Source organism: Neopsephotus bourkii, unplaced genomic scaffold, assembly GCF_033783945.1.
Source record: "Neopsephotus bourkii isolate Nb327-2 ecotype Australia unplaced genomic scaffold, CSIRO-AGI_Nbou_v1 NB_1765, whole genome shotgun sequence".
NCBI lineage: Eukaryota > Metazoa > Chordata > Aves > Psittaciformes > Psittacidae > Neopsephotus > Neopsephotus bourkii.
The window spans coordinates 567,690-582,775 of NW_026902239.1; the positions used below are offsets into that span (position 1 = coordinate 567,690).

At 39.5% G+C, this 15,086-nt stretch overlaps 1 protein-coding gene and 1 long non-coding RNA gene across 11 annotated transcripts in view; one reads left to right on the forward strand and one right to left on the reverse strand.

The window, feature by feature from the left end:
• Nucleotides 1–10,378, forward strand: part of ARID1B (AT-rich interaction domain 1B) — a 331,009-nt gene extending 320,631 nt beyond the window's left edge. For all 10 annotated transcript variants that reach the window (XM_061378216.1, XM_061378224.1, XM_061378217.1 and 7 more), the window contains 4 exons: nt 254–350; nt 3,570–4,359; nt 5,177–5,307; nt 7,301–10,378. In XM_061378216.1, coding sequence (XP_061234200.1) covers nt 254–350; nt 3,570–4,359; nt 5,177–5,307; nt 7,301–9,013 — 2,731 coding nt within the window. In that variant the 3' untranslated portion in view covers nt 9,014–10,378. The remainder of the gene's footprint in view (nt 1–253; nt 351–3,569; nt 4,360–5,176; nt 5,308–7,300) is intronic.
• LOC133225644 (uncharacterized) lies at nt 9,443–14,374 on the reverse strand. The gene is made up of 2 exons (XR_009729220.1): nt 11,797–14,374; nt 9,443–9,632 (listed from the first exon to the last, which is right to left on the reverse strand). It is a non-coding gene; the product is annotated as an uncharacterized LOC133225644 (long non-coding RNA).
• Nucleotides 14,375–15,086: the final 712 nt, after the last annotated feature.

A 15,086-nucleotide genomic window follows, 5' to 3' on the forward strand; every position in this document is an offset into this window, starting at 1 on the left:
ATACTCTGTTCCCATTCATGACTGCTACCTCTAAATCTCTCTTGCATCTTCACTACTCCTCCTTTCTTCTATCTGCTTTACCTCCTCTCTTCCACAAACAGCTCTAGCAGAGCTTATTACATCAGGCTCAGTACCATACCTCACTGTACCTTCACCTTGGTTCCAAATGGCAATTACCTTCAAGGTGCAAGATCATCAGAGCACTTTGCTTTTCCAGCAGCTCTTAAGTGTTGATTTGAATGCTTCATTTTAGGCATGAACCATATGGGCAGCAGTATCCAGGACAAGGACCTCCCTCAGGACAGCCACCATATGGAGGACATCAACCTGGAATGTATCCACAGCAGCAGGTAGGAGAGGGTAAAACAGCTATATCTGTAACATTTGTTTAATAAATGTCACCCCAAAATTTTGTATACATTCAAATATTTGCCTATACAATACATGTCTTTTAACACAGAGGAGTACTGTAGCTCTGGTCCAAATCACACCCCATATAGACAAGCAGTGCATGTACAACTATAGGAAAATACGTTCATTACACTGGAAGAGTGTAAATTTTAACAGATGTTCTGTGGCTTTGGATGTGTATCAAGTGATTGTCCCAAGTTAATAACCAGCAGACTGGGAAAGTCTAGTTCATAGGATAGTAAAGTGATGCTGCCTCAATACCAGAAACAAACAGGAAAGCTGCTTGGCTGGCAGATTGAAGGGTCTTAACCTAATATCATGCAGTCAAGTGAACCCAGCAGAAAACTGGAACAAGTTAAAATGTGCGCTACTCTCAATTATTTACACTGCTGTGGTATGTGATATGAGATACCTATCTTCAATACAGGTCAGATGGCACATTTCCCCACATTGTCTCTAGTAATAATATGGTACAAACACATGAGAGAGAACATTATTAATGTTAAAAATAGTTTAACCATTTATGCATTTCAGTCACCCTAACCATGTAATAACTTTGAAAATAAAAAAATTATTAATAGGGTTTTTTTGAGGTGTAACAGTACTACCTTGCAGGCAAAAGCTCATCTTAGCAGTCAATAGCAAAACTACACTGACTTCAACAGGATCAGAGTTTCATCCTGCATGTTATTAATTGATTTCTAGTCATACAATAACTAGAATTGAAGTTCGCTTCCAAAATAGAAAGCATTTCCTTACAATATAAGAATTTAAATATAAACAAGTTTTCAACCAATTTCAGATAGTTTGGGTAGAGTTTTACTAGGGAATTTAGGGGGTGAGGGAAGGGACACCACTAAAAAAGGAGATCTTAGTTTGCACTGCACTGGAAATGTATATAAATTCCAATTTCAGAATTTCTTGCTTATGTCTTTGGTTCATAACATCTCTAAAATAGCATAATCAAAAAACTGTTCTGTTGTTCTTTATGATGGTCATATGCTAGCAGTCTAGGTGATTTAATGGGAGAATTGCAAAGATCTGTAACAGAGCAGTTTGTGATATTCCATGCTAACGTATGCAGGGAATATATTAACTACATGCTCAGTTAAGCAAGGAGACAGCTAGAATTTGTAAAAATATATTTGGCCCTGTCCTTAATGCTGTTTATATGCCTTGTACAATGACTCTGGAATGCAAAATGCATTAATGCAAAAAAAAGCACTGAAGAATTAAGGGCAAAGATCCTGGCTGGCCTCAGCCTCTCCCTCCCACTCCCAGAGGACTCCACTTCTTCATTCAGCTAGAGGTTAGGTTGCCACTAGGTTATTTTCAATTTCCTAAATCTCAATTTATAGTAGTACAGGAAGAATGTGAAAAAAAGGCCCTTTCGAATCTTCATCAGCAACCCGAAGGCTAGGCATGATCTGGTATGAAGGTGCTTGGAGCACTCCTGGGGCTAATGAAGCACTTTGAGACAGGTTTTTCAGTTCCTGTGCCACATGCTCATACCTCAAGTGCTATTAGGCAGCAGGTTTTCAGTGTTGGTGTCTTTTTGTCTTCTGTGAGGTCTCAGAATTCTGCATCCCAAGTGGAGAGAGACACACTGTGCAGCCCCAGCCTCTTGCCAAACCTTTACACAGAAAGGGGGAGTTCAGGTGCATCGCTGTCCTCAGCCTTGGGTACTATTAGGTGTGTTGCCGCTACATATACAGAAGCACTGAACTGCTTTTAAAAAGGCACATGCTTCATTCCCAGTGTCTACTTTAAGTACTGAGTCACTGTGGCAAAACAAACACCATCTTTTTAGGTGTGGCAACTGCCAAGTCAGCTTTTAATGTATACATTGGCCCCAAGGGTGGACTTTACTACAGCAAGTAGTTTATGTAAGGCTGAGAATAGGTATTTCTCAGATAGCTCTATAGCAAGTTAGTTTAAAGAAAAAAATACTTTCATGCAATACAGTAGTTGTGGTTTTATGTGCACCAAAGTTAGAAGATGAGTTTATGAATCCCAGAGCTGTTTTAACTGACCCATATTGAATACATACAGGATTTTATCTGTTCTTAACTCCAGCACATTAGTATACATTGTGCAGTGTGACTGAGCTACAGTTTCCAGGGGAGCTGTAACTCTGCATTTGCTGTAGATCATATATTCAAGAATCACCCATTTAATTCACATATTTTGCTTCAGAGCACTCAGTGTGGTTTGAACTGTGGAACAGACTCCCACAGGAATGAAGGACCACTGCAAACCTTACCACCTTCCCCTCAAACTGCAACATCTTTTTTAGTTCTGCCATCTTAAACATAAATACATACAGCTTGTGTGATTTTAAAACAGCTCACTTCACACAACATTCCCCACATGAGAGGGTGAGAAACAAAGAGGGAATAGACCATAGGTGGCAGATGTTAGTTACATTGCTTAATTCATTACTGATCAGCAGGGTAAGAACCTGCATAAACTCGAGCAGAACATTTGGATGTGACCATTTGCTGTAATAATCACACAGTAAATTAAATGTGATTAGGATGATTTGGGAAGAGGGATGGCTGCCCAAACAGGACCATGTTCCTGGGAATTACACAGAGTAGCAAATGCAACAGAATGTTTTCTCCTACTAATAAATTTACTATGTGTTGCCTATGCCCTGTTCTAAGATCCAGAATTTCAGACATGCATGCCTGCAGCATATCTTACTATTTTAAGAGTTTATTCAGTGCTTGTCTCTTGAAAAGATTCACTGAGTGGTTTTGAATTTTTTGAATTCTTTTTTTTCTTAGTAGACCAAGCATAAAAAGAAGTGAAAATATTTTAGTTGATGAGGACCATTGCCTTTTCATACAAGTCTGAAATGAGCAGTGGAATTTAACCTGTCAGAAAGGAAAGGAAAGGGAGCAAGCATAAGAAAATTTAGCCCAAAGATAAATTTCTTTTTAGTATTAAGTTATAAGCACAGCTAAACAGAGACTTAAAAAGAAACCACTGGATCAAGCCTAACTGTAGCACTGTGTGCCTGGCTCTGGAATCAGCATGAACCCCTAGCACAGACTAAGCGCCTTCAGCTTTTTAAGTGAGCTTTCAGCAAATATATCTGTATTGAGAATGGAGTAAAAGTGACACATCTTCTCTCCACATTTTTTTTTTTCCAGAACTACAAGCGACACATGGATGGCATGTATGGGCCTCCAGCCAAACGTCATGAAGGGGATATGTATAACATGCAGTATGGCAACCAGCAACAGGAAATGTATAACCAGTACAGCAACGCTTACACAGGACCTGACAGGAGGCCCATGCAGGGACAGTATCCATATCCATATAACAGGGAGAGAATGCAGGGCCCAGGACAAATGCAGCAGCATGGAATACCTCCCCAGATGATTGGTGGCCCCATGCAGTCATCATCCTCCAGCGAAGGTCCTCAGCAGAACATGTGGCCAACACGAAATGATATGCCTTACCCTTACCAGAATAGGCAAGGTCCAGGAGGCCCTGCACAGGCCCCACCATATCCAGGGATGAATCGCAGTGATGATATGATGGTACCTGACCAGAGGATAAACCATGAGAGTCAGTGGCCTTCTCATGTCAACCAACGTCAGCCTTCTTATATGTCATCCTCAGCCTCCATGCAGCCTATCACTAGACCTCCTCAGTCATCCTACCAGACACCACCCTCTATGCCAAACCACATCTCTAGAGCTCCAAGTCCAGCATCCTTCCAGCGCTCTTTAGAAAACCGTATGTCTCCAAGCAAGTCTCCTTTTCTACCCTCCATGAAGATGCAAAAGGTTATACCCACAGTTCCAGTGTCACAGGTCACAGGACCTCCACCCCAGCCACCACCAATTAGGCGAGAAATTACCTTCCCTCCAGGCTCTGTAGAAGCATCCCAACCAGTCTTAAAACCAAGACGAAAAATTACCTCAAAAGATATTGGTAAGAATCAAAATAAAAGCCAAATGCTAAAACAGGTTGGGAGAAAGGGACTGCGATTTTGATTTTACATTTTCTTTTGACAAATAGTTAATTTTAGTAACTATAATTTGATTGTCTTCAATAGAAATGTAATAACATATGCATTGGAGAGGGTAACAGGTAAAACTCATCCCAGACAATCTAACATGAAATGAAAGCAGTATTTTAAATAGAGACCTGAGGTCTCCAGAAATGCATGAAAAATGAAGCTTGCCTCAGATTTCCAAATTATATGTGTTGAAATGTTCTTAAAAATGTATGTTAAATCACCAGTACAAAATTTAGCTGAGCAAAGCTTTCTGTGTTTGTGTTCCATGGAAACTCATGCTGTTCTGCTGTGTAGTTATTGTTTATGTTTCCCTTGAGGGGCTCAGTTATTCATTCCATATTATTTGTCATGTTTGTTTCTCCCCATTCTTTTCCAAGTATCTTCCTGAGTTCCTGTTACATTTCATACATTCAAGTTCTCATACTTCAAGTTCCCAAACTCCTAACAGAGTATTTATGTACCAGTTATTTGGTTTAGTCAGTTTCTCTAAGTTACGATTATTTTGGCTTCAGCAAAGTCAGGAAGAATGGCCTGTCATGCTCCAGTATGAAGGCTGAGCAGCGGTTACAGAAAAGCTGAACAGAACTAAGTGATGAAAGCAGGTCTTGCCCGGTGTTTTAGTAACTATTTCATTTAAATTCTGCACCCTCAGAATGTGACATTTTAATCTTTCAGAACTCATTAATGTCTCTAGGGATGCACTGTTTTACTTCTCCTTTCTTCCTCCAGTAACTCCTGAGGCCTGGAGAGTGATGATGTCTCTTAAATCTGGTCTTTTGGCTGAAAGTACCTGGGCGCTAGACACTATTAATATTCTTCTGTATGATGACAGCACTGTTGCTACTTTCAACCTCTCTCAGGTAGGTGGCAAAGCAGTTTGCTTCACAACTTTCCAAGGAAGGAAAACTGAAACAAGATACCTACAAAAATGCAGAAGTCCTTTAAAATTTATTATAATTAACATGAAATTGAGTATTTTGAAACTTCTCTTTTGTTTATGATTGGTAACAGCAACAAGAGATAGCTTTAGGTCAAATAGGGGAAATAATGAGCCTGGAAGAAGGGTATCTCTTGTAGAAAGGAGCATGTAAGAATGTAGGAATTTTGGCACTGACAGAAGACTAACATGTATATTCACCCTCATGAAAGTACGAAGACAATCCCAGAAAACAGTCGTATGTTAGTAATCTTGTGTTTCCGTAATAGGCTTTGCAAAACTATTTAAAATGGATTTGAAGTTGTCTTTTGGTGACTACTTGTGTTATTCAGAAGTTCCATACTAGGCTGTGGGATTTTTTGAATTGCTTATTTTCTGTTTGTTTTTTTCTTCCAGTAAATTAATTTTGCCCAGAAATATCAGATGGGCAATATAAAGGCTAAAATCCACTGTCCGTCCACAGGATGCAAGTAACACAGGATTTAACAGCGTGTGCTTTGCCTCACTACCTCCCAGCATTTTTCAGCCCTCCTCTAATCATTGGCCTGTTAGGTGGTGGTAATAGACGGCATGCTGATAGTGCACATCATCTAAAATTTGTACAAATTAAATATTCAGTTTCTCTGCTCCATTCATTCGTTGGTTACTAATAGTGTAACTCATCTTTTTTTAAATATAATGACCTTTTTTAAATACAGACACAAATGGTACATTTCATCCCGCCTAACTTTAGAACTAGGGATATCTATAGCATGATTCATCTCACCCTGAAGCAGAGATCTAAAATAGGTCAGATGAATCATACCCTAGAAATGGCCTGTAAAAGACCATTGATTATAAAAGGAATCTAGACAATTAGGTTACGTGTCTAACTGTTGCAGGTGTTTGAAGCGAAGTGAGGTGACCCTCCTCTGAAACCTGTTAGAAACTGCATTAATGCACCCTGTGCAAGTTGCATGGAATACCAGGCATATTTTAAATACAGGTTTTTTGTTACTTTTACCTTGGGGTCTGTTTCCAGTGGCAGTCAGGACTCTGGATGATGACTGGTAATTCCTGCAGTTCATAGGCATCAGTTTGTTCTTAATTCTTTGAGGGTTTGGCAGTCATAAGAGAATACAGGACAGACAAAAGGATGCATTTTGCTGAAAACCTATTAGCCCACGATTTTAAACACCACCACCACAATAAAAGCCAGACATCAGGCTGAATACATCATAACAGCAAAGAACTTTTAATAATAAAGACACTGAGGGTAAATGAATATCAAGTTCAATTCCTGCCTTTCCATAAGAAAGTGATTACAAATTAATTAAAAGGATTGAACCTAAATGAAGACTGTTTCTGAAGGGTGACTTAAAGTGCCAGGCTCCAGTAACAATTTGTAAGTATTGCCAGGCAAAAATGGAGCTGTTCCGATCGAGACAGGGTATTAATCTAGGACGTTCGTACCTAGACCCTGAACTGCAGATTCCTACAGGACAGTTGGTTTTGGGGACTGAGACACAAAGGAGGAGAGCAAGAATTGTAAACTTCAGACATCTAATAAAAGTACAAGTCAGAAAAACTATGTGAGTCAGAAAGTTCAGTACTCTGTGCAGAACATGAAGAATGGCAGCCACTTCCAAGAGGATAGAACAGCTAGGATAGATGCCTACTGTAGCTTAAAGGAGACATATGAATAAAATTCTGCACTTCTCATACCTGTAACAGTTCAAGCAAATGGAGCTATGATAGACACTACATACTATTTGGACAGATGCTAGAAGAATTTTTCCTTTGATTAACTTCTGCCATGCAGGACCTACTCATAAGTCCACAGCAGTAGGAGTCTGGAAACATTCACACGTGTATGCATCAATGTTCCTAATAAAATTCCTTTTATCTGATTTTTATGTTCTTTCTTCTCCCCTCAGTTGTCTGGATTTCTTGAGCTTTTAGTAGAATATTTTAGAAAATGCCTGATTGACATTTTTGGAATCCTTATGGAATATGAAGTGGGAGATCCAGGACACAAAGCACTTGATCACAAAGCAGCCAAGAAGGATGATAGCCAGTCCTTGGCAGAGGATACTGGAAAAGAGGAGAACGACGAATGTATTGACTATTTTGATGAAGATGAGGAGGAAGGGGAGGATGAAAAGGTAGAAGGGGAAGAAAAGAGCATTGTTTTTTCCACTCCTGGTGCCATTGCTGATCCAAGTGAGAGGCCAAAACAAGCCAGTAAATTTGACAAGCTGCCAATAAAGATTGTAAAGAAAAATAATCTATTTGTTGTTGACCGATCTGACAAACTTGGACGTGTTCAGGAATTTGACAGTGGACTTCTCCACTGGCAGCTTGGTGGTGGGGACACAACTGAGCATATCCAGACTCACTTTGAAAGCAAGATGGAGATTCCTCCACGCAGGAAAGCCCCTCCTCCCTTGAACTCTCCAAGCAAAAAGAAGGACCTAGAGGGGAAAGGTGAATCTGAAGAACAACAAGAAAAAAGTATAACAGCAACCATTGATGACGTCCTCTCAGCTCGGCCAGGAGCATTGCCTGAAGACTCAAACTCTGGTTCCCAAACAGAAAGCAGTAAATTTCCTTTTGGGATCCATCAAGCCAAAAGCCACCGGAATATTAAACTGCTAGAGGATGAGCCAAGGAGCCGGGATGAGACTCCTCTATGCACCATAACTCACTGGCAAGACTCCTTGGCCAAACGCTGCATCTGTGTGTCAAATATCGTCCGTAGCTTGTCTTTTGTGCCTGGCAATGACACCGAAATGTCCAAACATCCAGGCTTGGTGCTGATCCTGGGAAAGCTGATCCTTCTTCACCATGAGCATCCAGAAAGAAAGCGAGCGCCGCAGACTTATGAGAAAGAGGAAGAGGAGGACAAAGGGGTGGCCTGCAGCAAGGATGAGTGGTGGTGGGACTGCCTCGAGGTCTTGAGGGATAATACATTGGTCACATTAGCCAACATTTCTGGGCAGCTAGACTTGTCTGCTTACACAGAAAGCATCTGTTTGCCAATTTTGGATGGCTTGCTGCACTGGATGGTGTGCCCGTCTGCAGAGGCACAGGATCCTTTTCCAACTGTGGGGCCCAACTCAGTTCTTTCGCCTCAGAGACTTGTGCTGGAGACCCTGTGTAAGCTCAGTATCCAGGACAATAATGTGGACCTTATCTTGGCCACCCCCCCATTCAGTCGTCAGGAGAAACTCTACGCTACTTTAGTTAGGTACGTTGGGGACCGCAAAAACCCGGTCTGCCGAGAAATGTCCATGGCGCTCTTATCGAACCTTGCCCAGGGGGACACATTAGCAGCAAGGGCAATAGCTGTGCAGAAGGGAAGCATCGGAAACTTGATAAGCTTCCTGGAGGATGGGGTCACTATGGCCCAGTACCAGCAGAGCCAGCATAACCTCATGCACATGCAGCCTCCACCTCTGGAGCCACCTAGCGTAGACATGATGTGCAGGGCAGCCAAGGCCTTGCTGGCTATGGCTAGAGTGGACGAGAACCGCTCAGAATTCCTTTTGCACGAGGGTCGTTTGCTGGATATCTCAATATCTGCTGTCCTGAACTCTCTGGTTGCATCTGTCATCTGTGATGTACTTTTTCAGATTGGGCAGTTATGACATAAGTGAGAAGCCAAGCATGTGTGAGTGGAGATTAGAGGGTCACATATAACTGGCTGTTTTCTGTTCTTGTTTATCCAATGTAGGAAGGAAAAAAAAAGAATCTTTGCTCCTCTGCCCCATTCACTATTTACCAATTGGGAATTAAAGAAATTATTAATTTGAACAGTTATGAAATTAATATTTGCTGTCTATGTGTATAAGTACATCTTTTTATTTTTTTTAACCAAAGTTGCTGTCTAGTACATTCAAAGGTCACACTTTTTTTTCCATAGATTATCCTTTTCAATGTTCTTTTCCATGTTTGTATTGCATATTTTTGGGGAAGCGAACCTAGTGACTTTTTAAAAAAAATGTTATGGCAAACCATTGTATGATGGAAAAAAAACTCACCACTTTGAAACAAAAAGGTGAAAAATAACCAACATACCAAGTTCCTGTGTGTTTTATTTTTTCAAATAAGGAAAAAATAATAAAAAAAACTTGTATACCATCACCCAAAGCTCTGTGCAATAGAAGATTCTAGTGATGTAGGTGTAGGGGATCAAGGAGGGCGTCAGTCAGTAGTCAGAATACAAAACAATACTGGTTTCTCCTCAGGAGAAATGGTTACATTAGGCTAGGAGCAAAACAAAACAAGAAAGTCAAGTTAAAAGATTTTTCAGCAAAACCTGATGATAAACATCAATTGCTTCCTCACCAGAACTGTCTTGTCTACATCTGTTTTTTTGACCTTCCACAATGACAGTTCTTCACAATTCCTTTAATCATTTTTTAAAATATTTTTTTATTGCCTAAGGGCCGTGATGTATATAGAAGTTGTACATTAAACATACCCTCATTTTTTTTTTTTTTAGTACAAAGTTTTTAGTTTCTTTTTCATGATGTGGTATCTACAAAGTGATAGTAGAATTACTTTTTCTTTCATTTGGGCCATATCTCCAAAAAATAATTAAAAAAAAAAAAAAGAAAAAAGAAAAAACCCAACACAGAAAACCAACAACTGAGGGTAATGTACAAGTTTCTGTATGTATAAAGTCATGCTCTATTTCGGGAGAGCAGCTGATCACAATTTGCTTTATAAATCAAGGTGTGGAAATGGTTACGTATGGATTGATTTAAGAAAATGGTTACCAGTCTACAGACAAAAAAATATATACAGGAAAAAAAAAAAAGAAGAAACACAACTTCAAAGATTTTTCAGTGACAAGAATCTGCATTTGTATTTCAAGATAATGTAGTTAAAAAAGAAAAAACTTGATGTAAATTCCTCCTTTTCCTCTGGCTTAATGAATTTCATTTATTCAGTATAAAATCTTTATATGTTCCACATGTTAAGAATAAATGTACATTAAATCTTGTTAAGCACTGTGATGGGTGTTCTTGAATAATGTTCTAGTTGCAGTGTGGGATATCGGAAAGCAAACTAATTACAAGAAAGAGCAATAATGATTATTCTCTTTCCCCTACTTTATTATTATAACATTAAAAAATATTACGCTATTGTATTGCAGCAACTTGCTCTCCTTTTAGAAAAGCCTTCTCACAGCACAGAGGAGTGTTTTTAATTCTTATTTATAAAACCACGGAGCCTCAAAGGGGAAGACATGGCTGGGAAATGATAGTTCTAACTATGCAGGTATCCAGTCTCCATGCTGTGTTTGGGGGACTGAAGATGGATGTTAGAAAAAGTGACAAAAGATTTTGTTAAAGCAATAACCAACTTGAAGAAATTGATCTGTATTCACTACCTGTAATTCTCTCTGTTGGTTAAAGGTGCAAATACCCCAGTGATGTGGGTATTTAGAATAAACACCCACCCACTTCTTGATACTGTATGTGTCATTGCATACTTACATGGCCTGTCATCCTTGGAGTCCCCCATTAAAGTGGATCACGCTTTAATAGAGCACATCCATCGTTATAATTGGTGGGAGATGGCCATTTCAGTTTCAGGAATTATCTGGTTTCAGATACAGCCACTCTCACCTGGTGATATCTTGTTGCTGAATATTGTTCAAGTACTAATTTTTGCTATTTCATCTTGGATCATTGACTTTGTTAGTGTGATCATAAAAAGCTAATAATAATCAATTTTCTTGGAATTGCCACATAATTACACTGTTAGTGGATATCCTCCTCCCCTCTCCAGCAACAATACGGAGGTACTTGAAAATTACAACCCCCTTTGGCATACTGCCCATCTTGTTCATACAGATTGCTGTAGCATTAATATATGTAAGAGAATTTCAGAGACAGGTAGAGCGCATACAATTATAATGGAAACGTGACTCCCCAGTGCCATGAAAAGTAATTTCTCCTTTTAGCTTCCCTTATTTGGTAGTTTCTCCACTCCCACATCACCTGCTGCAGTGAGCTGTCTTTCTCTGGCGTATCGCTGCATTCAGAAACACATGGTGAATTATAACCCACTTGTAACTTCTCATCAGAGAAGGAGGCATATTTCAGGGATGATTTTGACAGCTTAATACTGGGCAGTGTGGAAGTAGCGTCCCCTGCTAAACTTATTTCTTACTAACATTTTACTGCTTGATATTACGCATGGATACAATCAAGCTGTTAAATAAACCCTCTGCTGAGCGATGCCCTTTTCTTGTCAAGGACAGAAAAGGACGTCTATTCTCTTCTCAGCATTCAGACCTAGAGTCCTCTGGGGAAACCACCGGTGGCAAAGCACTCTGAACTGTCAGAGGCAATGCTTTAATGTTATTCAGGACTGCTCTGAGCCTGGTCGTACAACATGGTGAAGGGAAAAAACCCACCCCGCTAGCCAGCCAGCCACATCATGTCCATATGTGTGTACCATTGCTGCCACTTTTCCAGCTGGACCAAGAACTAGCTGGGGAACTGGAGAAGTAGAAGGGAAAGGTTAATAATACATAATCTGCCTGAGCATGATTTTATGCTGTTACAGTAGGAGTAAATGATCTAAATCGCTGGATGGTATTGCAGCACATTTATCAGAAGAAAGGTGAAGCATAAGAACACCAATTCCCTCTGTTGTCTATGTATGATTTCACTTCTCCCACAATATTCTCTTAGACCTTTGGAGAAGACCTGCTTGTGAGGTTTGTGAACTTGGCATGTTCTGACTGAATCCTGAACAAGCTTCAGCTGCTGTTGGCATTGTTCCTACAAGAAGTATTTTGGTTTTCAGTTAAAACAATTTACATTTTGGTGCTGATGTGATCACAAGATACTCTGTAATGAAGCTAATACCAACAAAAAGGTGCAATATTTGCAACTAAAACTGCAATGAGTTATTTAGGGGAAAGCAGTCAATGTGTACTTTAGACAATAATCAAACACAAATATTTGACTAATATATGTATATATCAATAACCTGCTGTTTGTCTGGCAGGCCCAAGCAACTAATTGCTTGTAGACTGAAGAGCAGCAGTGAGCTACACGGAATCCCTGAATCATACTGACTTTTAGAATTACTACAGGAATTAAAAGATGCCTATCCCCTCTGGCAGGAAAAAAATGATTTTTTTTTTCTTGTTAACGTAATTTCTTACACTATCCTTTCTAAAAAAAAACCAACCAAAGAAAAACTAAACAACACAACATACGGCAGGATCATTTTCAACCACCCAAAAGGAAGGATGCAGAAGAAAAATATATGTGCATGCTTAAAGGTTTCTGCAGTTTCCCTTTCATCATCCTTTACTGTTTCACACCGCAATCAGTGAGCTCTGTGCCATACCTCACTACTGTGAAACTCTTAGCTTTTTTGGCCTGGATACAGCCAGAAGAAAAATGTACTTAGAGGAATACTGTTGCAAAAGCATATGTTTGTGTTCCGTATTAAGGATTCCTATACAGCACTTTTGCAGTACAATGCAAGATATACTCCTTATTTTACAAAAAATATGAAAACACCTCTCAGTAATAAAGAATCAAGTGTAGCTGTCATTTATGACAGAAACAGTTCCATCCAAAAAGATCCAGCCATTGCAGGGGGTAGGTTTATTTCAACAAGTGTTTTAACCCATGTTGTTGTGCTTCACTCTCCTGCTGAAGCTCCTGTTCAATATTACTTAGTAGCAAAGAAAAAAAAAAATCAAATCCTCAGTTCTCCCCTGTACAAGAGGAAGAATTGTAAGCATCCATAGTGCAGATGCCCAAGCTAACTTGAAACTGAACTGGAATATGAGAACTGAGCTGAGGTGGCACATAGCCAGTTTACCCTCTCAAGAAGCTGTGTGTAGGTTCCTTCCTCTGCAAATAGTAGTACTGGCGTACCTAAGAAATAATACACATGTTGCCCAAACACTGTTAACAACACTGTCACAGAGGTCCATCCCTTCTGTGTTTTAAATAGGAGCACACTCTTGAATTTTGAGACTAGCTGTTCAGAGAGGGATGACAGCTACTAGTTTTATCTCCATTGACCTGGTAACATAAAATATATGGAAGCCACACTGGCACACAAACCACAAAGCAGTCTCTGCTTCAAAAAGCTTCCTTTCCAAGTCATGAAGAAGTAACTGCAGGTGGAGACAGACAGGAAAAAATAAAAGTAAAAGTAAACTGAAAAAGCAGGTACCACTCTTACAGAAGAGTAGAATTATGAAGACTTAGGCCATGGCCCCACAGCACCTGCAAATTTAATTTTCCTCAGGATAATTTGTGAAATTTCTGGGGCTCCCCCCTTCTGTTTTCTCATTATGAAATCTCACACTTCCCATGCCCAATTCATTTCCTTCCATCACTCACAAAGGTATTTTTTTTTTGTTAAGGATTACTGAGTCTGAAAGAAGGAGAGAGCAAAGTACTGAAGGAGGAAAGGGAGAAAAGACAAGGCCAGTTGGAGAGAGGCAGAACGTGAAAACAGAGCTGAAAGAAAAATATCATTATGTCCCTGCTGCATTACTCTATTTTTACATTTGGGCCTTTACAGAGAAATTAATAATTAAACCAAGCAGGGGAATTTGGCATGTCACTGGTGGTTGGTATAAAGAAAAAGGAAGTAAAAAGATTTTAAGAGACAGGAGGAGCAAGGGAAGGGAAGGCAAAGATGAGCCTAAACATGCAGACTGCTAAATGCAATTTTCACTTAATTTCATTTACCTTTTAAATCCCCAAGATGGCAGGAATGGGGAAGGATTAATATTGTCTTTACTGTTAAATTCACCACAGTTGTTTATTTGTGCACTGTCAGAAATGGGCTGTGGAAGTCTGGCCTTCCTTTCTGTGTTTGTCAGTGGTTGTGGGTACAGGAGACAGCTGTTCTGGGCTGCATACCAAATCCAGCTATTCACATGCCTAAATGACTTCATTTGTGCTTCCAATTACTTATTCTAACAATTTCATTTCAATGCTGTTGTACAGTGTAAAAAAGGTTGTACAGTGTAAAGAAGGTTTGTTTACACTTCATGTTTGTTTAAACTGGCCTAAACTAGTGAGATGAAGGAGCAAGATCCTCATCCAATGCCTTCAACAGAGCTACATCATCTTATCCTGCATTTGTTAATTTACTTGGTCTGTCATTACTTAGTATATATTGCATTTCCATTAATTAAGGATAGTTATTTACATTGAAAGGGTGATGGGGTGAAATTGCCTAGCAGAGTAAATCCCTAATGACTCAGGTATCTCTGCAATGTTTATTCAGGTTGGCAAAGAGACTCCTGAAGGACAAACATTCTGTATTTTCCTCCTCTATGGACTGTTTTAAACTGGCAACTTTATATATTGTCATGCAGGGGGGGGGAGTACTATTGAACATGAAAAACTGTTGAAACACATGCGCAGTTCCATGTATACATATGCAGCTGAGAGGAAAGAAAAAAATAACTAAATCTACTACATGTTTTACTGTCAAATTATAACACAACTGCAAAATCCACTATTAAATCTCTTTTCGTCTAAGAGAGTTTGAAAAGAAACAGTGCGCCGCTGGTTGCACTGCTACCACCAAAGCTTACAATGGACTCCTTTTAGAAGATTTTTTTATATATGTATATATATATATGAAAGATGAAGCTCTGTACAGAATGAATCACAGCAACTGAGAGATACTGATGTTTAAGCACAAGACTTCATC